General features: G+C 38.2%; 1 protein-coding gene across 6 annotated transcripts; it reads right to left on the bottom strand.

Moving 5' to 3' along the window:
* On the bottom strand, window positions 1–21,621 carry ANKRD46 (ankyrin repeat domain 46). Of its 6 annotated transcripts, none has more exons than XM_032689071.1 (5): window positions 21,521–21,567; window positions 15,729–15,932; window positions 7,894–8,236; window positions 6,416–6,574; window positions 1–1,888 (listed from the first exon to the last, which is right to left on the bottom strand). In XM_032689071.1, exons 3-5 carry the CDS (start codon window positions 8,202–8,204, stop codon window positions 1,672–1,674), a joined length of 687 nt encoding a protein of 228 aa, XP_032544962.1. In that variant the 5' UTR covers window positions 8,205–8,236; window positions 15,729–15,932; window positions 21,521–21,567; the 3' UTR covers window positions 1–1,671. The 6 variants fall into 6 exon arrangements, with proteins under 6 accessions (XP_032544962.1, XP_032544969.1, XP_032544974.1 ...); XM_032689078.1 differs by lacking the exon at window positions 21,521–21,567 and adding an exon at window positions 21,190–21,426; XM_032689083.1 differs by lacking the exon at window positions 15,729–15,932 and having other exon boundaries at window positions 21,521–21,621.
* Window positions 21,622–27,341: the final 5,720 nt, after the last annotated feature.

Raw genomic sequence — 27,341 nt, 5'->3', positions numbered from 1 at the left:
TATTTACTACATATATTTATTTGTGGCATTCACCCATACTGAGAATACAATTACAAATTATGCAGATAATACATACTGAAAGACAACATGATTATTCAAGATACACAGTATTATTTACAGAAATGTAGTTATTTAGACAAGTAAATGTAATTCAGGTATACAATTTTATATTTATCTGTTGCTGAACAATGGTACAGTAACTGAAATATTCAGAAGAGGAGTATGCTCTCATTTGGTTTTAAATAAAAAAGTATTGTTTCATTAAACTCTAACTTAAGAATTCAGACTAAGATTTATTCAGATGCAATTTAGAATGGGGCCCAGCTCAGTGAAACGTGTGTCACACATCAAAACAGAGACAACAACCCTCTTAAACGAATAAACAAGAAAGAAAAATATAGATGGTACCAGAACAGAAAGATGTAGGTTACTTCTATCAATACTTATCAACTGTATAAGAAATGTTTGATGTTATTCAGCAACAATTTAGGAGTCATCGAAGATTCATATCCCTAGGTTATTTACAACAAAGGATTTCACAGCAAAGTACAGAATGGGTCAAGATTTCATTTCATACAGTGTTCTTAGATATTAATATTTTAAATACTTTTATTCTGCATACTCAGAAAATAATTCATAAGCCTGTAAGTGCTGTCTGAAAACAACTGAAATGGAAAACAATTCCAGAAAGGAATTCTATTCAATCAAGTTCTCTCCACAAACATGAAAACAACAAAGTGATACAGTTCAGCCTGGTCCTTGTGGGAGGAAGAAAAAGTTATCCTTCACGACATACTTCACAATGACCTTACAGAATTATTACAAACACAGCAGAACACCCAAATTACTTTTTAATCACCCTTACAAAGAAAGGTTTGCTTAGTAACATTTTAACAAAACCGCAAAATTTTGAGCCCACGGCTGAAACAACTTGACTTCCAAAGCACAACAAACATCTTTGTTCTACAGAATTATTTCAGGCAGGTATTAACAACATTAAATTCATCTGGGGAAGATGCACTACACTGATCTAATAAATAAAGGAGTGATCTGTACATTAAAGACATAGTAAAACTTGAACTATTTCTCATTCTTTTTATAAACTAGCAGATACAAAACTATGGAGAGGCATTAAAATAACTATGGAGTTGCAGCTTATTATTATCGATATATCAGAATGTGTCATTATATTATTACGATTTCTTGATGAGGACCTTTAAAAGAGGATTTCTCTTCTAAGAAAAATTTCTCCTAAGAGTATCTTCTTTCTATGTGCTTCAACTGAAGCACATACAAAAAAAATCTGACAATAGATTTACCTCTCTTTATAGGGAAATTAGAACAAATTTTGTTCTGTACTAGGATATATTTTTGATACCCAAGAATTTAACATTCATTATGAAAAGCCTTTTCTAAACACAATATTTTATCAGAGAGGGTTATCTTCACATCTTGCTTGCAAATCAAAGTAAGTCAGAGGTAGCTTAGGAATGCTTTAGAATTTAGTGTTTTATTTCAAATTAATTAATCCCTATTTCAAAGGGGTTAATAGTAAGTACAAAAGGCAAACAGTATATACAGCTGCCACTGTCTGCACCAGAAGAATAATTCCAAGAAGCTCAAAATAAGATTAGAACGGGGGAAAGCACAGTGCACTTTTTTGCAATTGCTTCAGTGCACCAGTTCAGGCTGGTTCTCTACAAAAGGAAGCACCCCACTAACATAGTAGGCTATTCCAAGCGACAGAAGAGCAATGACAATGATAAGGAGAAGCACCCTCCAGAAGCCCAGGTCTTCCACAAACTCTTGCCATGTTGTGCGGAAACTGGAAAGAACTCCTTCGCCTTGCTGGAGGTTTGGATTAAGGAGGGAATGGCTTTCCATTGCACTATGAAGGATTAAAGTTAAAAATACATCAGAGCAAAAGAATGCACCTTTAAATATGACAGTAATCCTACTAAGGGCAACTGAAACATTCTAAATTAAAAATTAAACCCACCTACAGATTTATAGCATTGCCTCTGCTAAATCAAGACAAAGCAGGCCAGGAAAACACTCTTAACTCTAAACTTAATTTAGCTCCATGGATGTTTTATTAACCTGTGCAAAGAGACTGATATCTGTATATGAACAACTGCCCTGAATTTGCAGGCTTGTCACCTAGCAGCCTTCAAAAGTCAGTCCTCATAATTCCTACTAAATATGGCTTAGTAAAATATAATGAAGCATAAGCTAAAACCTCAAGGGGCCCAGCTCTTGTTAACAAAACAAATTATGACTAAAAATAAACTCTGATGAATAAAATGGAAACTTTAACCACTATTAATTTAGATGCAGAATTCTGTAGTGATCTTTACTACTCTCCTGCATGTGTTAGTTACAGAGGCCTCCTCTCTAGCATAAAAAAAAAAAATCACATAAAACAATAAATTTGGGTAACAAGAAGTTCAGAAACATTCTGAATAAGTTGGCATTGCTGTGTTTTCTGCCATATGGCTTTCAGCAGCTGCCTTGATGTTTTAACATTGCACTAGCAATCCATCAGGCCCCCTTAAATTGTCAGATTATAAATTAGGGACTAGAATTTACACTTTTAAATGAGAAACAAATATAAAATCGGAACGAGGTACTCATCTTGACAATGAATCACCTTTAGAAAATATGTAAGTTGTCCCCAGTAATGTATGGCTTCTTGCATAATTCTGCCAATTTTGCTGGTTTCACAATTAGTTTATAACAGGAAACTTTCTCTGTTGCTGTCTGAAAAACCTCATGAAGAATAGCAAAACTTTCTCATTGCTTGATTGCACTTAAAATTTTGACCATCTGCACAGTCCTACCGCTTCTCACTTGAGTGAAATTACACACATGGGTGTTTACAGGATTGGGCTCTGACAAGCACGGAAAGGAAATGGTGGAATCAATTACTCAATGATGTCAATAGAAGAACGTAAGCAGAGAAAAAAATTTTTTTTTCCTTAGTTCCAACTGCTTTCTGTTACCATATTCCTAGATATATCTTATAGCACTAATAATAAAAAATTAAAAAAAAATTCAGGGGAAAATAATTTCCAAGTCAAAACTAATTATAGAAATGCTGCTCTTCTTGGTGACAGTAATGAATTGACAAATGATCGTCATCAGAAAAAATCTCTCTTCTAAGATTACACCACGAGAAAACTTCACACTATTCATATGGTATTTTTTCTCAGGAAGTACAGCCACTGAAGAACAATTAGCTTAAACTCCCACAGCTTGCTGTAGTATTGCAGCATCATGTGCAGACTTCAGAAATTGCCCGTTAAACAGCTTGTATTTTTGTTTTTTAAATATTTACAATCCTGTAAAGCTATTTTTGCTTGCCCATAGCTGCAGGATTTAGTCATCGTCCTTGCTTATTATGGTTTCCCAAGCAAAACAAGGGGTTTAATAAAAGACAGCCATTGGTGTAGAAGAGAACAGAACAACTTACTCATTAAGTACTAACTAGTTAATACATAACTACAGAGAGGTTATATAAAGGTGCCATGCAATTTAAGTGAAAAGATCGCATGCTTCTCAATAAAAGGAAAAGGGTGCATAGAAAACATTTTTTCTATTTTATATTACAACCCAATTAAAATCTATGCTATTCAAGATATTTTTTCTTATGATGAATTGCAGCTGTGTAAGAACAGGTAACGCAGCAATGTGCCCTCAGAAGAGTTTGTGCCACACAGCCCAGACAGATGTTCTCTTTTTTCCAACAGGACATGGAAGTTCACATTTGGACACGCTTGTGGGCACAGCCACAGGTCCTGCTGGGCTGTGCAGATGGACAGACCGTCTGTGCTGCGAGACAGACAGAGCAAGCTCTGCCTCTTGACAGCACAGCGCCGCTCCCCTCTGGGGGCAGGGCAAAGCCAGCGAAAACACTTCTGACTCGGGAACAGAACCTTGGCCTCTGCTTCCAGAGCAGCAGCAACTGCTGCATGTAACAAGGAGCAGAAAACTAAAGTCAGAGATTGTTTTTAGAAAGAGCATTATTTCTTCACAGGTTCATACATAATGTAAAACATTTGGGGAATGGGCAGGACAGAAGATATTAGTCTAAACGTCTCTAAAATGTGAAAATAATACTGAGAGGGAGGAGTGAAACTGTGGAGGTCTGAAAAGCCAACTGTTACAAAGGCATTATTTATTTACAAAGCAAACAGCACACGAGCTCCCTTGCTTTGGCTGCTGTAGGCATCTGCTATTTGTTATTTTTAAAATAATGTATTTCAGACATTTTAAACACATTCCCAAACAAGCTGGGTAGTGCACTGTTTATGTCTCTGTGTCTCTCCCCAAGGAGAGTTCCTGACTTCCTTGCCAAAGCAAACAATATAACATTTATGAAGGTCAAATAACAGAAAGGAAGCTATGTTCATTAAAGGGACACTATCCAATCAAAAATTGGAATGGAAATGGGGCTGAGCTGTTGGTCCATATGTTTAAACAAAACCGGCACAAATGCATTTCTGTGGGATGAGCAACTTTCAATAAAATTTAGTCAGAAAGGTATTATGCACAAATTCTTATAATTTATAACCATGTAATTTTGAGAATAAAATTAAATTTTCTATTTCAGGGCTTAAAACGGTCTCTCTGATAGGTATGGTCACCTGATGCATAAGAAAGAGCTTCAGATCTGTTTACTAGGAGTGTTTGGCATTATTTCTGTAATTTTGTTAGCTTCACTGTTTCTCCTTAGTCAGATAACTCCATCTGCACAGCTTCATTTTCATTTACAGTACAGGCTGTGTACATTTTGACATAAACTGATCAACAGTTATGTGACAAAACTCCCTGTCTTTTGTGATATAATGTTCCAGTAGTCATAGTTCGTGATCATTATTCGACAACATAAAAAAACCTCCAAACTTGAATAAATACAGTGTAAGAGCAAGTATTCCAAACAACACTGATAGCCTGTTTTCAATATGAATTAAAACTAAAACAGTATGGAAAAGATTTATTGCATTATTAACCTCAGTTCCATGTTCTATCATGTTTATTGGCAAGTCAATGATTTCTGCAAGAGAATTATCATCCTTTGAAACCTGCAAGGCTTCTTGCCTCATCCAAATCTACAAGAAGACTGTCTTGGAAGCTGATTGTAAAAAAACACTCCCAATTTTCAATCACAAAAGTATCTGTGGTTTATCTGTATCCTTTGGCTCTTATGCTATCATCATCTTTTGTCTTAAACAGTTATTTTGTTCAAAACCAGTATTTCTTGTCAGCAACCACATACACCTCTCAGCTTTCACTCTGCCAGGCTAAAACAAGCTCTAGTTGCCTTCTTTCATAAGGAGATGCTCAGTTCCCTGAGTGCTTCAAGTAATGTCTCTCAATGCTTCTTGAAAGGATAAATTAAACTTTTCGAATGAGAGTAAACAGTCAGTGTTGCTTTAAACAACAGGACTGACAGTTTTCTTCATGTAGTGAAAATATCTCATTTTGTGCTCTGTAGGACTTCACTGCATTTTTCAGGGAAGCATCAACTCCTGGAACTGACTAATACATCAAGCCTTTGACTAATACATCAAGCCTTTTCTTCTATACCTTTGTTTTCTACTTTCCAACTTTTATTTTACGGCATCCAGCTTTTGGTAAAGTGCATTTTGTGCTACTGAATAACAATTTATTCCTGCTAATTTCCTCTCCCTTGTAACCCAGTGTTTCTGTCTGCGTCATCCCAATTTGGGTTGCCTATATCTCACGTCTTGGTATCACTAACATGCTTTTACTTTTTTATTTAAGAAAATTCTAGGTAAACACAGTCCCAGAACCAGACCTTTAAGAATTCATTAGTAACTTCCCTCTAACCCAATAATTTCCCTGAAATGGCCAGCAATTTTCCTGAGCTCCTCAGTTCTCCATTAACTATCTCTTTAGCCACCATGACATTCTTATTCTCCATCTTTTCCAGGACTACTGCTGAAAAAAATTTCATATATGGCACTACATAAAATACTTCATTCAAATTCAGATAGATGAAAAGTCTGCTACCCCTTCTTTGCAGACATTCCCTCTTACGAAAAGTATGTCAGGTTAGCCTGTGATACTGGCATTTTGCATTTCATGCTATTTTCTCTTTGGCTTTGTGAATATTTATTTTTGAGACTCTGTAATGGAAAATGAGTAATTATTTTTTTTAAATTTCTACCATAAAACTAAAATCTCAGTAGAAGAAGTTCTTTTTTTCCTTACATTTGATCTGTTTAAATAGATTTTTCCAAAATTTAACATTTGATTTTGATTTGGTCTGATAATATCAGGTCAAACTTCATATTATCTGTTTTGAGGAATTAAACAATCAAGTCAATCACAAAAGTCTAAAATCCATAAATGCCATTTCTCCTAGTAATTATTTTTGTTTGGTAAATACCTTTCACTTTCAGCAGTCTGCATTGTTTCCAGCTTTGAATGAGCTCCTCTGTTAAATCCTTTCACCTCTTGCTCCTCTAGGGATTCCAGCAGTCTAATCACATCTTTATTCACACCCCTTCGTTTGGCAAGAACAAGTGGTGTTGCACCTTGATGGTTGCTAAAACAACCCCACAAAAAGACAAAAGGAAAGAAAATTTTAATATAGAAATTTTGTAACAAGTCAACTCAGCATAACATATTACAATTTAGTAACTATTGGAACTATTTCAGTAGTATAGTAGAATAGGATAGTAACTATTTAGAACTATTTTCTGTTGTATCAGACAGTACAAAAATCCTCTTTATACAAGTTACAGCATAATCAGCTATAGAAGAAAATCAGTATATTCAGGTTTGAAATTGTACAACTCTTTTCTCCCTCTAAGTAAAATCAAAATTCGTTGGACTCTAATTGGAATCTCTGGGTGTTATAGTAAAAAATAAACAGTAGATTTACAGCAATGTTCAAGTTCAAGCCTAATTTCAAGAAAGAATTGTGCAATCTGGCTCCTCAGTTCCTTTTCCATTAGGGTATTAGGACATCAGGCAAAAATGAAATCAAATACAGATGGTCCCTCTGCTGCTATTAAAATAATACTGAATAGGACCAGAGCTGCCTTTAGACCAGGAATTTCCACCAGAGCCTTTTGAAATGAGGGGAAAAAAGCCCAACCCACAACCCATAAATAATGTGGTCTACCAATAACTAGTTTTGCTGAGTTGAAAACATTAATGAGGTACAGGTGGAAAAGGGACAGATTAAAAAAACTCAAAGGTTTTTTCACATTACTCCTGGTTTTTGCATACGTGAATATGCAGAAAGTTCCACAAACAAAGTAATTCAGTACAGGAATGAAACAGCTAGTTATTTTGCAGCTTGAGAGCTTACATCTGAGTACTGGCATCTGACAGCTGCTGGGAGCCAGAAGGAAAGAATATACAATATTTGAAAGAAGGACTGAGTCATAGACTTTGAGGGAGGGTGAAAACACTGAAAGGAAGCATTGTTACCAGAGGAGTATGGGAATGAACTGACACACACATACACTGTATTTTCTTTGTCTTATCCAGTACAACAATAGAACTGTAGTGGAGAAAATTCTTTTAGAGTGGTCAATGTGATTTTTTCTGTTGGTGCCAACCACCCACACCTGGCTGTCTGGCCAAACTAAGGCAGCAATCCATCAATGAGGCAAGATTAGATATAACAGTCCACACCAGTAGCTGCTATTTTTATTTGCTTTGCCTGTTGCACAGACTAGCAAAAGTGCCCTCATTGTTTTCCTGTCTTCTTAGTTTGTGTTTTTATTAAGTGGTATCTTTAAAAAGTGGAATTGCACCAAATACAGCATTTCAGCAACAGCAGATTTATATGCAAGGCTGTGGTGACAGAAGACTAATATACTATAAATATATGTGCTGTAAAAAATTACTTACCAAATATCAATTTTAAGTCCATTAGAAACTAGGAACTGGATGGTATCGACATGCCCACACAGGTGAAGAGCTGTGTTACCTTGGTAATCAGTGGCTAGTAGGTCAGCACCAAATTTGTGCAAGAGCTGACAGATGTCTACATTTCCTCTGGCTGCAGCAAGGTGAAGGCCAGTTCGGCCTCGGCTGTCACGAATATTTGGGTCAAAACCACTCTCTAGCAGTCGTTTGGAATAGTTAAAGTCTCCATCAATACAAGCCTGCAGCAGTGGCACATTTGTCTGGGAGGAGTCATTTACAAAAACGTAGGACATTGTTCCAAATCTCTCCAGAGGAGGTGACCAACCTGCAAGTGTAAGCAGGAAGAAACAATGGTGAAACCAGGCAAATAAACACAGTGCAAATATGCAGAATGCTCAGGTTCCAAAACAAGAATGCAAACTAGCTTACAAGCCAACTCTGAAATCTTCCTGTCATACACACTAACTTTGTGTGCTGCATTCCCTTCTAGAAGTAAGGAAAAAGCCCCATTTAGTCTTACTCACACCTCTGGCAACAGCAGCAAAGCTTTTGTTATTATAGAAAACTGGTAAGATCACTGTCACAAATGCAAGACAGGTGATTAGCATTCACCTACTGAGGAATCACATGTAGTGGTATTGATATTAAAGTGCAAAACACTGCAGATCAGGACAGAAAGGAAGAACCTGTCACAAATGGGGAAACTATAAACAATTCAGTTCATGTGTACAGTGATGCTAACTGCAATTTTTACCAGCTTATAAGCAAAACTACTCCAGTGGGATTTTTACCATCTGAATTTGAACTTCAATACACAAAGTACAGTCAGTTGCTAAAAATGCTAGATTAATGTAAACACTGATTCCTTCATTCTGCAAGAAATACATTTTTCCATACTCTTTGCAGAACATTATTTTTACAGTGCCACAGACATACCAACTACTGAACAAACAAGAATAGCAATACACACCATAAAAAACTGAATGCATTAGGTGAAACTGCCCACCTGAAAGTGAAAACTGGAAGTGGGTACAAGGAAGACAATGGTAAAATTAAGTACAGAGCTGCTGTGGATTTGACTAAAATCTCAATATGGAGAAGCACAATTGAAGTTTCTCGGGCTTAATATTAAACAAAGGATTAAGTCCTTTTCTGTATCAGGACCTAAAAGAGGAAAATAAATGCTTCACCATAGATTACTTGATATAGAATATTTCATGAACTATGATTTAAGTTTTGCAGAAGAATATTCATGGAGTCAAATAATGAGGATATGATGACACTATGTGCTTATCAGACACAGAAAAGATTACTTGAAAACAGTAAGGAAAAAAGAGAATGACTGAGCAAGAGAATGGTAAAATGTGTATGAGGCAATGCTAAGAAGCAATGATAACATCTAGGAGACTGGACAACAGCCCTCTCTTTACACTGCCTCAGAGAAGAGGTTGAAAAGAAAAAATAATATAAACCAGTACAATTCCTTACAAGAAATCTCAATACAGACATGACACAATTCAAGTGACAGGAGGGAAAAGTGATTTTACTAGATAAGCTTTGAACAGAAAGTAAAACGAAACCTCATTTGAAACAGTATTTTTCACTTGCCCAGGGTTTCTATTTTGGGCTCATGGTGTAACAGGGTTCTAATTAATATTTGAACCTCTTATTAAAACTGCTATAGCCAGATTTAAATTTTCTCATCTATATAAGGTATCCTTCTACACTAGTGCATCCATTCAGCCAGGAGAATGGAAACATGGCCAGTAGCCAAAGAACTCAATTTAAAACGTCTCCTTTTTTGAGAGTTCATAATGTCTATATTTTATAGCTCTTCCCCCATGTTTTAGATCAAATTCAAGATCAAAGTACCTACATAAGTAATTTCAAAATGTTTATGCACTGGTCTGATTAAGAGCTGTAGCACTTGGGGCTGTTGAGGTTAATAAATCATACTTAAATTTCACTGGGTTGTATTTCCTATCTGGACAAATTCTGCTACATGTATCAACACTGTTTCCCAGTGCAGGAATGCACAACCTTTTTTTTCTTTCTTGGACGCTGAAGAGAAAGAGATAGGAATAAATTCTATGTCCTGGTATCTGTATAAGGAATGATTTTAAGCAGAGTACATTCCCCTACACTGCAAGTATGTTTTTAAGCACATGATGGTAAATCATTGGCTCAAGAACCCTTTTCCATAGCCATTTCCAACAGCAAAAGGCCAGTTCACTGATACACAGTAAAACTTTGTGCAAGACTGGTGTCATTTAGGGCATTAACAGCTTCCTTATGACTCAATACAACAAGAAAGGACAATGCAATTACTTGCATTTCAATGAATATGTTACACCCCCCTGGATGTTGCAAAGCTAGGATTCCCAGCTGACAGCAATTTCAATTTTCTTGTCCATTTCCCACCCAAATCATAAATATGAGAATCCTTCTTCCACTCTGCTACTCCAATCTTTGCTGAGAAAAATAGTGGGACCACTTTCTGTACGACATGATTGTGACCTCTGCACTAAATCTTCCCTAAAGCAAGATCATAAATCATTTTAAAACCTCCAATTATCAGCCATAGTAACAGCATATCAGCAGCACAAACCCCTACTTGTACTTGACAAAAAGATTGTGATTTGCTTGTAAAATAATATTTGAGTGTTTAAACCTGTTTAATAAAACAAGGCCTAACATAAATCAACATGAGAATATTATACTGGAAGAGACTCAGGCTATTTGAGAAATAGCATGGCATGCTCTGTTATATGTAAGCTAATGTTTATATTTTCATAGCAGACGTGTATGTCCGGTAAAGCCTTACAGAATTCCCCAACTGTGACAAAACATTAGCTAACAATACCAGGGAAAAAAGTCACCTCCTTATCTTCTCAGAAAAGGAAGCCCAGAATGTGTAACTGGAAGTAATTCTGATTTAGAATTTATTATCACTAGAATCTTCTAGAACCAATCACTGATGTGTAGAAGACTAAAGTAAAACCTTAGTATTTCACAGTAAGAAAGACAAAAAACCCCAGCAAATCCAAATCTTTCTTCTCAACACTTGAAGATTGTGGACTAAGTATGCATTCACCAGAAAAAAAAAAGGTAGAGGGGAAAATAAGACAATCTGGATCATCTGGTCTGATTTAGCTTTGTGATTAAAAAGATTTTTTTCTACAAACACAATTCTGTTTCACATACAGCTACCTAACCTATGCCAGATATAAGCTGCATACAGAGCTGAACTACACAGCATCTTTAAAATGTCAGCCCCCAAATGACATGTTCTTGCCTCAAATTTAACCCAACTTAGTAAAATTTCCTGTCTAATAAAACTCTTAAAAAAATTGCGATAGTCAACTTCATTAGATATTTTTGAATATACAAGAGGTGGCTACATTTCTGACCACATTATGTATCAAAAAGCTTACTGCTTCAATAAGTATCTAATGCTGCAGATTGAGAAAAACAATTTAGAAACACAATGGCATTAGCCATTCTCTTTAAATCGCTTTTGAAAGTGAATCAGTTAACAACTCTGAACCTGTCTCAAAGCTGGTACACCTACCATTAAGCACTGATTTTACAGGCACAAATTACTTCTATTAGTAACAAGACACAAAATATTGCAAAATGAGCATTCTGAACATCTCTAAAAACTAGTACTACTAAGAGTTAAATAAATCTAGTTTCCAAAGACTGAAATAAATTACTGCTTCTAAAAATGAACTACTATCTGAAAATGTATCTGTTAAATAATAATTTTGTTTCGAAAAAAAGTTTTGTTGTTAATAACTTGATACTTTGATAGAAAATTATTTTGTGAAAAAAAAAAAAAAAGTAAATTCAAAGACATTCTCCCAACCTAGAAAGATTCCCATCAGAAAGGCATACTATGAGAATACATTTTCCCTAGATTTATATAACATTTATATGGCCTCAACACAGTGTACTTTTTAAGGAATAATTTTAGAAATTATGCTGTAAGCCACTTCTTCAATGACACATTTTGGGCTAGTACAGGATAAGAAAAGTTAACCAAACTGGTTTGTTTTCAAAAGGAATGCTTATATTAAGTGATTCTGTAAGAATAATTGACTTTTATTTACTAGGAGTCAATTGTCTCTCACTACACTGTGTACAATGGTAATTCAGTGTCACACAGTGATCTGTTGTAGGACACGTTCACGCCTGCTAAATGCTAATTCTGTCACTTCTTAAACTAGGCTGAAATTTGTACTAACCATGGACAGTTTTATTTTACAGTAAATACATGCTGCTGTCTCTGCCTTCTCATTAAGTTCAACAGCTACCAAACAGCTCCAGAAACAGGAGAGAACAGCTTGACTGTGAGACAGAATCACTAATGGAACCCATCGCTCCACTACAAAAACATTAATAAACCTGCCAAGTTGTGATTAATCACCCAGTCACTGCTACGTAGCATATACCAGTTCTGCAAAACTACAGTATTTCCCAGAACATTCAGAGAAACTGAAGTAATTGTCCCTATTTCAAAACAACACGTCAGGACAACAGGACAATACCAGATTGCTCAATCCTTGAGACTTTTCAATATTAATATACACTTTAACATGTAGAACCTAAGCATCAGTAAGACTACCACTAGAGAAGATGCCACCACCAAAAATGGAAACTAAACTAAAACCAATAAAAAGTACCATCTCCCACCCCATGGCACCAAAAGAACCCAATGTGTTACTTGCAACATTTGCATTTGTCATCTCCCTGGTGGCAGACAGCTTCCTCTTTCTGCAATGAACTTGGAGAGCACCTCAGTGGCCTGCAGAGCTCTTTCTCTTCAGTATTTCAATGAATGAAAAACATTCCAATACTGCACAAATGTATTTACGTGTAAATCACTGAGAAGTCATTTAACTGAATAAATGTTATATTTAGTAAAAAATTATGTGATTAGCTCATTTCTGTTTAAGAAAGAACCCCATTACCTAAATCAAGTTCCACTGAGATTTCTGTATCTTCTATTAGAAACCTTTATCTATTCAGTCCAATTGGAACAAAATTTTATGACTCCACTAATATGGATCTGCTGCTAAAAGCAGGAGCTCAGATTCAATACAGCATGATGTCTGCTTTACATACATCTATGTTTTGCGGCATTTTCCCTTTCTAACTTCAGGGTTTTTTTCCAACAGTTCCTGGATTTAAGGATCACAGCAGGCTTGTAACGCCCACATCCCCTCTCATGTCTCTGGTCAGACACACGGGTATGTGGTAATAGAAGAACATTTTTTATGTCATTTGTCTTTTGAATCATTCCCATTCCCTTATACAGACATGAGACATACAGGTATATTCTCTTGATTGCCAGGGCCATCCTGTAAGTAGAAACTTTGGTGCACTGCATATACAAAGGGCTTTACACATATGGTCTACAAAGTGCTTTATGAAAAGGTTTCAACAACTGTTGCTGCTCTTTATGGATCAGCAAACAATAGCATTGGGAAACAGGGATCTTTGCTCATCATTGTACAGTATGTCAACAGTACAAGATAAAAAATATACAAGATTTCAAATGCCAATCCAGAGTTGCAGAATGCTTTCCCAGATAAAACAGTGCAAGCTTTGTGTATTTATGTACACAAAATACGGGAACAATAGGAAAAAAAATATCTTTTAAAACACTTTTATCAACAAGCAGATTTCAAATATTTTATGCCTGCTTATCCTATACTTAACTGGTAATTCAGTTGCAATACATCTTCCAGTGCACTTAACTTCTATCAAATATATAGCTCAGTATTTTTTAACATTCCTCATTTTTCATCTTCTGAACAAGAACTATTTAGGAAGAAAGGTAATTTACAGATTTCTTCAAATCATCTGTAACTTAAATTCTCCACAACTGGCTCAGGTAAATCAGTAAATAACTGCAGTACTTCTCTGATCATTGTGCTCAGCTTGAATACATCTGTTTTTATAGAAAGTTATTGAATCACATTGGTCATAATTATCAACATTTTCACAAACCTTCATTAAATTCCTTGTCTGTGTCTGCTGGGAACATGTGGGGTATACATTGATCAAGCAAATATTAAAGGTCTTTGAATATTGTTTTGTTATTGGTTTATTTGTTTGGGTTTTAACAGACTAGAGAGAATTTGTTCCACTCCTAATTAAGTGTTTGTGTTTAAATTTGCTGCAGAGTCGAAGCAGTCCTCTGGAAAAGAAGACAACAGTAACTGAGCAACAAAGGATCGCTCCTGGCGGTGCTCACAGGCTGCCGAGGGAGGTACAGCCCTCCTATCTGGATGGACACTGCCACCACGTGGACCGACACATTTCTGTCCCACTGGAGTGAATCACTGAATCATAGAATGGTTTGAGTTGCAAGGGACCTTAAAGGTCACCTGGTCCAACACCCCTGCCACTGGCAGGGACACCTTCCACCAGACCAGGTTGCTCAAAGCCTCACCTAACCTGGCCTTGCCTTGAACACTGCCAGGGATGGGGCATCCACTGATTCTCTGGGCTACTTGTTCCAGTTTTTCACCACCCTCACAGGAAAGAATTTAATCCTTATGTCCATCTAAACCTGCTCTCTTTCAGTTTAAAGCCATTGCTCCTTATCTCATGCCCTTGTAAAATGCCCCTCTCCAGCCTTCTCACAGGCTCCCTTTAGGTACTGGTGTGGTGCATAAGCCTGGAGGCACACAGAGCACCTTTTCTACATTTGTGGTGTTTTCTATTTTCCTGAGAAGGAAATGATGAAAAGCATGAAAAAAAGATTTTATAAAATTTGACTAAAAAGCATTCTGCAGTCCAAAGTGCTATTCCCAATCTCATTCAAGCTCCAGTTCTGTATTAGTGAAATGAGGACTTTCGTATTTGAGTTCTGAAGACAAAGGTATTTAATTTTAAAAACTATGCATTTATGCCTGTTCTTAAAAAACATCCAAAACTAAATCCAAAACACCTGTCCCCCCCCCACACACACAAAAGGCCCAGTCCTTACCTAGAGAAATAGTAAGTCTGAGCTGACAAGCCTATTAACATGGGAAAAACTTTCTGTGTCCAGCTGGAATCATCAGAAGTCAGAACTTAATAAGAACAATAAAGTAAATTAAGAACCTGTCACCAAATGACTTATTACTATACAGTTTGTACTGTCTTAATATTTTTCTTACAATGTGTACAATTGCTTATATGCTCTTGGTTATATATAACCTTGATGACACAGCCTTGGTGTACAACATCAAATCCAGCTTAGTGGCTAGTGAACGGAAGCAGGTCACTTTAAAAAGCAGATGTCTCCTAAATTTATAGATAGCTGTATGTTGACTTTACCTTTAAAACAATACATTGTTCATTAAACAAATTATTTACTTTTTTATTATTTATTTTTGTTTATTAAAATGCATTGTTTTATATCAACAAATAATACCAATGACAAGACAATTAATGCTGTCAGATACGCAGCTCTTACCTATGACTGCTGCTACAGATATTTCTGCTCAGAATTTTCATGTTCACACAGTAAGTCATTAAACCAGTTAGTCAAAGACAAATAGTTAGCTGATATATTTGCTGTTTCAAATAATCTTTCTAAATCTTTATCAACACAGTATGACTTTAAAAATTTAACCATATCATACTGGATCACGTTATGTGACATAGCAAGATGAAATGGTAATATTTTTAAGGTTGTATTTCTAATTAATGTACACATATTGATGGTATTTTTGCATATGTTTCATATTTCACCATGCTTAGGCTCACAAATTTCTCCAGGTAGGCAAACCTGTAGTAATAGTGTCTGCCCAACACAGTACCTTAAGGGACCAAAGGGGCCAGCAGCCTATGGGTTTCCAGGACAACAGGCAAGTCTGAGGAGAATCAGGGAGGCCACCCTCAAGCTCCTGATCTGCAGAGAGGCTGGAATTGATCAAAAATGTAATGGAAGATGATGGAAAAGAACCTGAGAGCAAAGTAGCTCAACTGATGTTTACCAATTGCATCAATGGATCCTACTGAGCCTGGAAACAAAAGACATCACTTGTACAGGGAAAACTTCCACCTTCAGATAACTTAGCAAAAGCCACTAACTTATCTATAAAAGACTCAATATTCAACATGAAACCTATTGCAGTCCAAAATTCGGATACCAACAGAAAAGAAACTGCTAGGATTAAACAGGAAACCTTGGACCACAGGGGCTGGGGAAAAACCCACCATCTGAAAGACCAGACAAGATCCATTGACCTGCCTCCCCCAGCAGGATGTAGAGAGACTTTGTACAATGCTATCAGATATCCCATTGTTTTCTCCCTCCCTGTGTAAATCCATATTTTGGGAAAAGCTGACCACCCTTCCCCAGTATCATCTTGCTTAGTGGAAATATCAAATCCTTTTTCCCCCAAATGTAAATACTGGATCTGAGAAATGTAAATCCCTTTTTTCCTGTATGTCACCCCTGCTTCTGGAAATGCTAATAGACTGTGGAATCCCCTATGTGGCATAACCTTGCCTCCTTATTAGCATGTTAAGCCCCTGAGACCCTTAAATAGTGGTTCGTGTTTTCAATAAAGGTATTCCAGTTTTTACCCCCATATTTGGGATCGTGTTAGCTTTGTTGGACTGTTACAGAAACCTGATATCTAGTCAATAAATGGAAATACTCATGTTTCTTTAAAAAGGTTTTACAAGTTCTGTTTGAGAAAGGATGAAGAGAAATTGTGAAATTGTGTAAAAGAAAAGTCCAAGTCAATTATTACTCCTGTGAATAGGAAGCTAAAATAAAAGTAGCCACAGCAGATCACAGCAAAGGTCCATTTGAGCCTAACACAATTTTTCAAATAGTGGCCAAAAGCAAAGGCCAGGAAAACACATAGAATAGAGCAAGCATATATAATACTGCTTTTTCTATTCAAAATGGGTAGGGTTTCTATGTATTTGACTTCCCCTCCACCTCTGAATCTGCCCTTTCTCCTCATCAACATAAATACTTCTAATATCCACAACACACTCTGGTAAGTTCTCCAACTCAGTTACCTGTGAAAAACAACAGCTTTTGATCTTTCTGAATCAGAGCCTTGTTAGCGTCACCTGTGGACCACCAGATCTCCTGCAGAAAAAAGGGACAGTGGACCCCTACCCATTCTTTTCATGCCACTCATGATTCCACAGGCCTTCATCTTATCCTCCTCAGACATCCCTTTCTAGGATGAATTTTCAAATCCCAGCTTCCTTGGTCATTCCTCATTTGGAATGGTCTATGACCATTCTTGCTTTGATTCTCTGAATATCACTCATTTCTACTACATGTTGTCTGAGCTGCGAGTCAGACCAGGGATGACTCGACCAGAGTGTTTGAGGTGAACCATAGAGTAACCCAGTGGCATGATAAGATTCCTTGGTTTGTTCTTTACTTGTTTCTCAATAGTATTCACTATCTGGTTTACCTTTTTCACTGCTGCTTAGTGCTGCTGTTACATTTTCATGGAACCGTTCATCATAACTACAAAATACTGCTCATTATTGAGAGCTCAGTATTTCATATAGGAAATTAGGATTCTTTTTATGCTATCTGAATCACTCTACCTACACTGAAGTCATGTGCCATCAAGTTATATTACCCAGCTACTCAGTCTTACAGGGTCCTTCTGCAGCTTTTCATAGCTGAACCATGTCACTGGCAAATACTATCACCTTGTTGCTCACTGCCTTTTCTAGGCTGTTGATGGAAATTCTAATAGTTCAGAATCCAGAACTGAACTCCACAGAACTAAAATTATTCCACGAAAAAGATTGATCATAAGTTCACTAAAACTGCTGCCCTGGATCAGATTGATCCCTCTTGCCCAGCACTTTGCTTTCAACAGTGGCCATCAGAGATCCTTTGGGAGAGCACATAAGCCTGTCTGCTTCCTGCAGTTCATTCCCCAAACACACCCCAGCAGCCACCATGGCCCCTCAACAGTCTCATTGTCCACCTTCTAATCCCTTCTCGAGCCTGCCCACATTCCACCTCCACAGCTACCCATGTCATCTTTCCCTATATCCATCTGAAACCACCCTCCCACCTGCCCCAGCAAGCAACTCCAATTCCAGGGCCGTAAGACTGGATGAATAATTTTCACTTTATCCATTGCCTTCATTTCATGTGTCTTGGTCATGCCCCAGACATCTCCTCTGTGAACAATACTGACTTTACAGTCTCTCCTCTTAAGGAAGCTGATCTCCTTGTCCCTTTCAGTTGCCTTTCTCTAACTCGCTGTATCCTTCTTCTGATGCAGAGACCAGAACCATGCACACTATCCCAGATGTCGGTGCACCAAGCTGGAGCAGCAAAATGGTGCCAGATGACAGCAAAATGGTGTCATCTGTCTTCTTCTCACTACCTCTCTGAGGACAGTCACTATTTTCCTGGCTCTTTGGCTGCCATGGCACACTGAGCTTAGGTTTCCAGGGAACACTCAGTGGTGACTCCAAGTGCTTTCTCTTGAGTGGTGGCTGTCAGTTCTGAGTTCAGCACCATATGAGCACACTTTAGATTATTCTACCCAAGATACCATCCTACTTTGTGCACACTGAAGCTCATTGTGCCACCTGTCTGCCCCCTTCCCTTTTTTTGAAATTTCTTTTTGTCTTCTTTTTAACTTTTCAACCCAACTATTTCTGCAACTAAGAAATCTCCTAGGTGCTATAAGCATCAAGTCTCCTCAAAAGCCTTTGGTAGGGTACTTTTTTCTGATGCTTCCTGAAAATCCACATCAGCTGTATCTACAATCCTGTGCAGCAATCCTCTGAAAATGTACTCAAACTCAGGCAGAACCAGTCCCTAACACACTAACACACAGCACAGACAGGTAAACACTTCTCTGAACAAAAAAAGTTGAGATGAAGACAGACAAGCATTCTATACAATCCATGGGAAAACCATACACCAGAGGCCTTCCCTGAAATGTGCTGCTGCCCTTTTTCTGCTACCATCCATTATTGCTGGTCAGACACCAATAGGAGGTCTTGAGCACGATGAAGAATATAACCCCATCAACAAATGTTGCAGGATTTATGTCTTTGACTTTATGTCATAAAATTCAGCTGATGTAGCTGCACTACTTGGATGTGAGAAATCTGCTGAGTGACAAAACTGGTGTTTAAGCAGCTCTGTTCCACTCAGCCAATTGAAATTTTACTGAGGAGTAAAAGAAACACATGCCACTTGGAAAAGTGGTGTTGACACATGACTCAAAGCCAGAAACTAAGTTCTGTAACAGATACGGCTTCAGTGAGGTGCTGAGCAAGGTAAAACTTCTTTCCACATATTTATTAAGTATCACTTTAAATAGCAAAGCAAACCTCAACAAAACTGACCACTTCAGTATTTGTGCTCTTGACTTAGATGAAGACAGAATCACAATAAATACTGACAATTGAACTTTAGTGGAACAAGCCCATGCACCCAAGACATGCCTGTCGTCTACTCCAACAGCATTCTGTGGATGGTCTCTGCAGAAAGCTGAATGCATCGGGAACCATGTATTTCACATAACATGTATAAACCAATGCCTTCTAAAATATTTTATCTGCTTATTAATTGACCAGAACATCCACAGCTGAGATCATGTGGGAGGCAATCAACTGAAAGACTGCTCAAAAGACAAGAGCAGCACCCCCAAAATACCCATATCCAGCACACCCAAATCCCTAGAAAAGTCACTAGTAGTTCACTTCTTGGATGAGCAGGTATCTCGGGTCCTGGGCTGCAGATGAGGACTTCAAGGCCACACGTGTTCTGACATTAAGTACACGAGAATATGAGGTGAGATAATACAGTCAACTTAAAGCACTGCTTCAAATCCCTCGCTCTTCCAGATGAGACATTTCTAACTAAAGGATATAAATCTGCTGAGAGGAAATCTGTCACTGATTACAGATCAGAACAGATTTTTATAGTGCCCTCTTGCAGAGGCAAACTCACATTGCTCTGGTAAGAAGACAGATATACATACTACACTTCACCCCTCAACTCAGCTTACTCTTCACATCTTCTCTTCAACTCAAAAAGAGAGCAATTAGGCAGCATAATTTTCTGACTGTCACCAACCCCACTATTTAGACTGGAAACACTACTAAAAATATTTTTCTTCTAAAAAACATATTTAACAAGTTCTTGCTAATAATCTATTTCACAAATGAACAAAAAAGGAAAACTGATCTATAGTCTACAGGTAACATTAAGCTTAGAACTCTGCTGCAGCAAACAAAATCATTATTTGAATATATCAGTCACATTCTATCTAAAAAGTGTTGGGCTTTTGCTCTTCCTTGACCTTTTGGAAGGCTGCTCTTGAACATCAGTGCTCTCTGATAGTTAGAAATTTTCATATATTAATTATCTTAAAATCTGTGTTAAATTACTCATGTATCAACATAATTCTTTAGCTCAATTTATTCCCTTCTCAGTGTTTACCTTGATGGGTTTGATAAAGAGCAAAAAAGGCCTTTATTCGACAAAATTAAAAAAGCCAAATGCTTCTTCCAACAGACTCTTAATTTCCCTACCTGTCCAAGACACATCTTCCTGCACCTGTTCCACTTTACTTTTTTACCTGAGAATGATTAACATTATACAAAGTATTCTAGAGTTCTGTTCACGGGCAATAATTACTTTTTTTACTGGATCACTGTAGTCAACATCTACTTTTTGCACATTGTATATCTTGTAACTACCTAACACATACTTTGGTTTTGTGTTGCTTTCAACCGGTAAGAATTTCTTCTGTATATTGTTTCCTTACAAGGTTACAACTGTAAACCCTCGTTCTTTAAATTGCTACAGTACTTATTTCATATTCTAGTTGCCAGGATCACCCCATTCTTTCTGTGTAGTCCCATAACTCTCTTCTATATTGCCAGTGCTTCCCAATTCTTCATCATTGCCAAATGAAGACAGTAAAGTTTTAATTGCTACCTCAAGATCTCTATGAAATATTTAATAAGATTGGTCTCAAGACAGATCTTCAAAGAACTAATTTTATACTCTTTGATACTCAGATTTGATGGATTTTCCATTCAACATTACTGACCGTAGTTTGTCTCCAGTTACTTCCCCATCCTCTTTACAACTCAGGTGTTAGCCCTACCTTTTCAGCACAGTAACAATGTGCAGCGGCCTTAGTGTCGTCTAGAAAAAAACCGGGAACTACTCTATTTCCCTTAAAAACAGTAATTGCTTTATCAAAGGCAGTTTTGAGGACAGGTTGAAATACGTATTTTAGTTTCACTTACCTTCGTTGTTTTCACCTAGAAAGCGCGTTCCAAAGCCGCACACTTACCAACGTCCTGTCAGGAGGGCGGACGCGTTCCCGTGCCCGTTCCCCTCCCTTCCCGTTCTGAAGGCTGGCACTGCTCCCGCTGTTCTCCCACCAAACCTCTTCCCACCAAACCGCATCACCGCGCTCCACCTCCACGGCTCCCGGGCCGGGCACTGCCCAGGGCCCGTCCCCGAGTCCCTACCCGGGCCTGGCACACCTCTGGGTTGGGCGAAAGCGCCCAGCCCTGCTCTCCCAGCCCCCCGGCCCTGCCCTCCCGGCCCGTCCCGGCCCCGCTCCCGCCGTACCTGCCCGGGCTCTCTGGGCGCTCGGGGCCGGAACGGGCGGGCGGACGGGCCGGGGGGCGCGGGGACGGAACGGGCGCCCCCTCCTGGGTGGAGGCCGCCGCTGCCGGGGGGTGGCCCGCACCGTCCGTCCCTCACAGCGCAGCTCGGCCGAGCCAGGGCAGCGGTGCGGGCCCGCTGGGAGGCAGGGAATCAGAAACAGTGCGGCCGGCAGCACCAGGACAGTGATCATCCTCATGTACTCGGCACCGGCGAGGCCGCACCTCGAGTCCCGTGTCCAGTTCTGGGCCCCTCACTGCGGGAAGGACACTGAGGTGCCGGAGTGGATCCAGAGAAGGGCAAGGAGCTGGTGAAGGGTCTGGAGCACTAGTCTTCTGAGGAGCGGCTTAGGGAGCTGAGGGTGTTCAGCCTGGAGAGGAGGAGGCTCAGGAGTGACCTTATTGTTATCTACAACTCCCTGAAAGGAGGTCGTAGGTGAGCATCGGCCTCTTCTCCCAGATAACAAGCAACAGCATCAGAGGACATGACCTCACGCTGTGCCAGGGGAGGTATAGGTTGGACATTAGGGGGAATTTCTTAACAGAATCGGTGATTAGACATTGGAATGAGCTGCCCAGGGACGTGATGGAGTTACTGTCCCTGAAGATGTTTAAGGAAAGACTGGACGTGGCACTTTGTGCTATAGTTTATTTGACATAAACTATATGTTTGGTGACAGGTTGGACTCGATCTCAGAGGTCTTTTCCAACCTAATTGACTCTGTAATTTTGATGCTTCTGTGTATGCTACCCCCATAACACCACAAAAATCAGCAAGACAAAATTTCAGGTAAAAGTACAGTTCCTCTGCCCCCACATCATTTCAGCACTTATACTCCGTGAGTATAAGTAAATGGGGGGTGGAGGGGGTTGAAGTTATTTGACTTCCCTGTCCCTGTTCTCACACATGATCCTGGCTTTCATAACGAGGGCAGTAAGAGGAATCAAAGATCCTTAAAGCCTGGTCTGGAGTGTCATGGTTTAGGCAATTTAGTCTTCTTGCAGTAGCAAGTAAGTTACTGCTGTGGTTAAGGGTGTGCCTGCCTTTATCCACCATGTTGGGTATCTGCTTGCCCAGGGCTATCAGCTCACTTTCTCTTGCAGTTACTTACATGCCCTCCTCACTGCTGTGACAGAGAACATGTTCACACCTTTATTCTCTCAATAAGGGCACCACAACAGTCTGTTCAGTTTGGAAGGATCAGAGGAAATGTGTACCTTTCCCAGACGATGCCTAGGTGGAAATAGCCTGCTCAGTCACCACGCTAATTACACAGTTACAGAAACATTATAAACTGATATGTTTATAGTATATCTTACATATTATAACTTTTCCCTCTGCTAAAATCATAGCACCTTTTCTAGATAGCCCTCCCCTTTCTGCTCCAACGGTGCCTGGGGGAAAAAAAATCCAAAAAACCATGTATGCAAGACACCTCCAGATTCTCAGCACCCATTCAAACTGGCTCACTAGAGTTATAAGTACTCTAAAGTACAGTGCACAGGTGAGGAATTACACTGAAGGGTTTTTTTTTGGGGGGTGGGGTGGGTTGCCTTTTAATTCAATTCTTCAGCAAGGGGTTTATTATTTCCAGACAACTCATTTTGAAAGACAGTATCTAAAATAAATTATCACAGGTCTTCTTCTCTTATTTTCCTAAATACACAGTCTCCTTCATTTGATCTAACCAAAAATCTTTTCCTTGATATAAAACCCAAATTAACTACCCACAGTGAAACAAATAAACAGTTAGAAGAGCATATGCATGTCAATAATTATGGATAGATACAAACATAAGCTAGAAAATCTCACTGTTCAGGTGATCTCTGAGATATTTCAGGTTGATCTCTTTGAGGTATTTCAGAGACAACTACTTTTTTTCTTCTACTGGGACAGGACACAAGAGCAGTTGTTGCTACTCTAAGGCTTATTGCAATGTACTAGATAGGGTGCGGATGGAGCAGCAGTTCCAAATATGCCAACATCCATGTTATTTGGCATTGTGGTGGCCACAAGGACATATGTATAGGAACTTTAGTTGCCTACTAGGCCTTCTGAATTAGATTGTGTACTGTTAATCACACATTCTCAACTTTAAGCATAACAACTGCATTAGTGTTTCCTTTCAATTCTACTTTTCCTAAAAGTTACCATGTACTGTTTGAAACTTCCTAATACCATATTACCCAGCAGGTATAAGCAGACAAACTACGCAGTTCCATTGCATGTATCTGCAGTTTTCTGTTTTATAAGGAAAACTTGTAGCACAGGTTTTTCTTCTTGATACATGTTTGCAAAGTAAATGTCCTGAAAAACCCTACTGAAAGTGTCTATGGTGAAGCTATGGCAACCGTGCTGCAATAACTAACATCAAGAAAACCGAAACCAAGTTTTGCATGCATTATCTCTGTATGAGTTATTTCATGCCTTTTTCAAGATTTCTAAAAGACACAACAGCGAATTGCCTAGATGTGGGCACATTCTGCATCACAGCCTCACTGTCTGCAAACTCCACCTTCTGCTTCTTCATTTTCCCACTAAATCTTACTGCTGCACTAGGTTGTCTATTCAGACAAAAATTTTCAGATTGTTATGCTGATCCAGTAGTATCAGTGTACTCCCATAGGATCACAAAGAAAATAAAAGTTAAGCTTTTCGTCTCATGAGTCAGCAGAAAATATTTGGTATAAGTTTTCAGAGTCTTTGGACAGCATCAGTTAAACTTTCTGCCAACTCAGAGCAAAGGCTTATAAGACTCTTGTAGATGCTAATGGCAAAATTATAACAACTCAACTCAAAACCACTTTTTAAAATGAGAATGTACAAAAGAAACTTAATACATTTTTCAAGCATCTTGCAAAGAAAAATAGAGGAATAGCAAAGCAAAATCTTACGAATCCTAATACTGCAATCACAGCATTTAGAATTTAGTTAAGCCTGGTTTAAGATTTTATATTAATTCTCTAATAACACAGCTTGGTGCACAAAGACCTAAACCACTTCAAATTTGCTGTATAAAATGAGGGATAGCATTCCATACTATCACTGTGTAACACAACAGCAGACCTTGACTTACTTTAACACCTCCTTCTTAATTCTTAACTGTAATTTTCTTAGTTCACTGAGTTTTGCATCAGCAGCCAGACATGGCTGATAAGATCAGTGGTTTTATGTTGCCCTGCCAAGGCTGTTTTTCTCACAAAAAAAATATTTCAAGTACGTTCAGGTCAGAGCAATTGCCTCAAGGCCAGCGTATTGTGCAACTTAGTCCTTGCTAAAGTTTCACCTTAGTGAAAATGCATCCTTCAGTCTCCATCCCAGATGCAAGTCTAGTCAGAAAATGTTGTCTCCCTTAAGACACTTGCAAGTCATTTGTGGGTGCTGAAGGTCACACGGAACCTCCAGCAGCGACAAGTGCAGAGCACTTCAAAGAAAGGGGCAGGAGAACCCAGCCCAAATGTTAATTCATTTGCTTATTGAAGAGAAGTTAGTGACTGGTTTTATGGTTTCTGAGTGTACAGCAACATCACTTTTTTTTCTGAATTCAGATTAAATTTGGGGTTTCTCTTTTAGGAATATTTCTCCTTTGGCCAATCACACACTGTAATAGAAGTATTTATTTTAATTCACTTTACATTATTGCCTTTCATTCAGCAAATTACTTGAAAAAGCAACATCTTCCAGTCATTTAGCTATTCAAGAACTATTAGCAATGAATACAGATACCAGCAAATGAACTTGGAACTGCATCTTTTATGTGATAGGAATGTCTATGTATGGATATGTAACATGTTAAATTTTGCAAATGGCTGCAATTCCCAACTAGAGGGGAAAATAAACGCATAAAAAATTCTAGTGTATAATATAAAAACAAGTCTGTAAAACACACCAGCAGCTGCATGTGGATATATACACTTGATCTCTGTATATATTCTGTCTTTCTGCAAATTTCAAATATGTCATTCAGAAACACTTGGAATAAGAAATAAAATTAAACAAGTTGTTGTTAAACCCATCAAGCTAAAATAAAAGTTTTATTTAGACATGTTTCTTGCTCTCTTTTTCCTTCCAAAATTTAAATTTAGCTCCTTTTTCCACTCAAGGAAGTTCTCATTAAGTTTTTTAGGAGTTTCCCTAACCAGAATAACATATGTTGGCCTAAACAAGAGTAGCAAGCAAGAACACACCGTATTTACATTTTGGAGACAATTTCTCACTCGCTAACCTGCTTTTGTTGGATGCTGAATTTCTTATTTCTATTTTTCATTAATTCAGGCATCTTGATCTGCTGAATAGATTGACAAATGTAAAATTAGAATAAGCTGAAATGCTACCCCGAGTACTGTCACAAAATATGCTGAGCAAATCAGCATTCAGTCACACCCAGAAGCAACAGTGCAGGAAATGAACTGGGCCTAGAAGATCACACATTTTCCTTTCCTTTTTTCTCTTCAGAAGTTTTCAGTTGGCAGATAAAAGCTCTAGGTATCACAAGATTAAACAAAGACATTACTAATACTGGGAATTATTTTAAAAAATAACAAGTATCTAAACATATATTTCCACCCTGAAAGGCCCACACGAAAGGCAGAAGTATCTTAGCTACAAATCAGATTTTCACTTTATTAACACTTCTATTTAAAACAGTTTCCCCTGTGTGAACATCACGGATTTCAGTTTGGTCTAACATTGCAACAGATGGAGCAAGTAAGTGAAGTGGGGGAAAAGTGAAAGACAGAAATGGATACAACAAGGTAGTGCAGAACACACAAAAAATTGTGCCATCAACAACCTTTATCATCTTCAATAAAAATTAAAGTTAAGGAGAGAGAATGTAAAACATATTATTAAAACTGTGATGAGAAACTGTCTTTGACATTCAGTAAAACTGAGAAAAGATCTGCTTTTTAGTCAGTTAATTCTGTACTGAAATTTTGGAACATGCAAGATACTTTTCCTCGGTGGTTCTTCCCTAGCACAGTTGTAAGAGTGATAGAGTAGCAGGCTTATTTCTTTTTAAATACAGATTCCTGTACCAACATACACACATGCTTACCATTTATTGGCTTTTGGCTGCCTTCATCATCTATTCTGATACCATTTTCTTCAAGCAGCTACTGAGCGCAAAGGGCTGAAGAGGATAAACCAGAGAATATTCTGATTTCTTCTATTAAAAGATGTAGTTGACTCTTCCATTCCTTCTCCACCAGAAAATTCAATAGTTCCTAACTATTGAACTATCACTTCTCTGATACAGTTAATTTTACTCTGTGCTTGACAATGCACCAAACAAGTTGCAGTTTCTTATGGCCCAGCCACAGCATGACTGGGCCATGCTGAGATTACATTTTACTCTGATGCTTTCCTAAGAGGATTGAGAACTAACCTGTTTTGTGTACAAAATTATCCACTGCCATGTGCCTGAGTCATTGTACTCAAATCTAGGTTTCAGTGTGTCTTCTTTGCCATCCTTTGTAGCACCCTGGAAAAACAAACAAACAGAAAAAACAAACAAAAAACCCCCCAGCCAATGAGCAGAAAAAGCAGCTAAAAACAGCATTAAGGTGTTCAACCTTAAATCATAATTAGTCAATTAGGTTCATTCTATACAGTATATATATGAAACAACTGAAAGTCTGTAGCAGAGCACTTCCCCTATGGGAGGAAACAAGTGAGAGGTAGGAAGGGGGAGTCTTTGCAAGCATTAAGTTGGCTAAAACAGTTCTTTTGCTCCCTCACAAAACTGTCAACTCTACCTCCAACAAGAAAGGAAAGGGGCAGGTAG

The sequence above is a fragment of the Chiroxiphia lanceolata genome, chromosome 1 (assembly GCF_009829145.1).
Source record: "Chiroxiphia lanceolata isolate bChiLan1 chromosome 1, bChiLan1.pri, whole genome shotgun sequence".
NCBI classification, from domain to species: domain Eukaryota; kingdom Metazoa; phylum Chordata; class Aves; order Passeriformes; family Pipridae; genus Chiroxiphia; species Chiroxiphia lanceolata.
The sequence above is the reverse complement of the archived record's forward strand: the minus strand, read 5'-3'. Positions and strand labels throughout refer to the sequence as shown.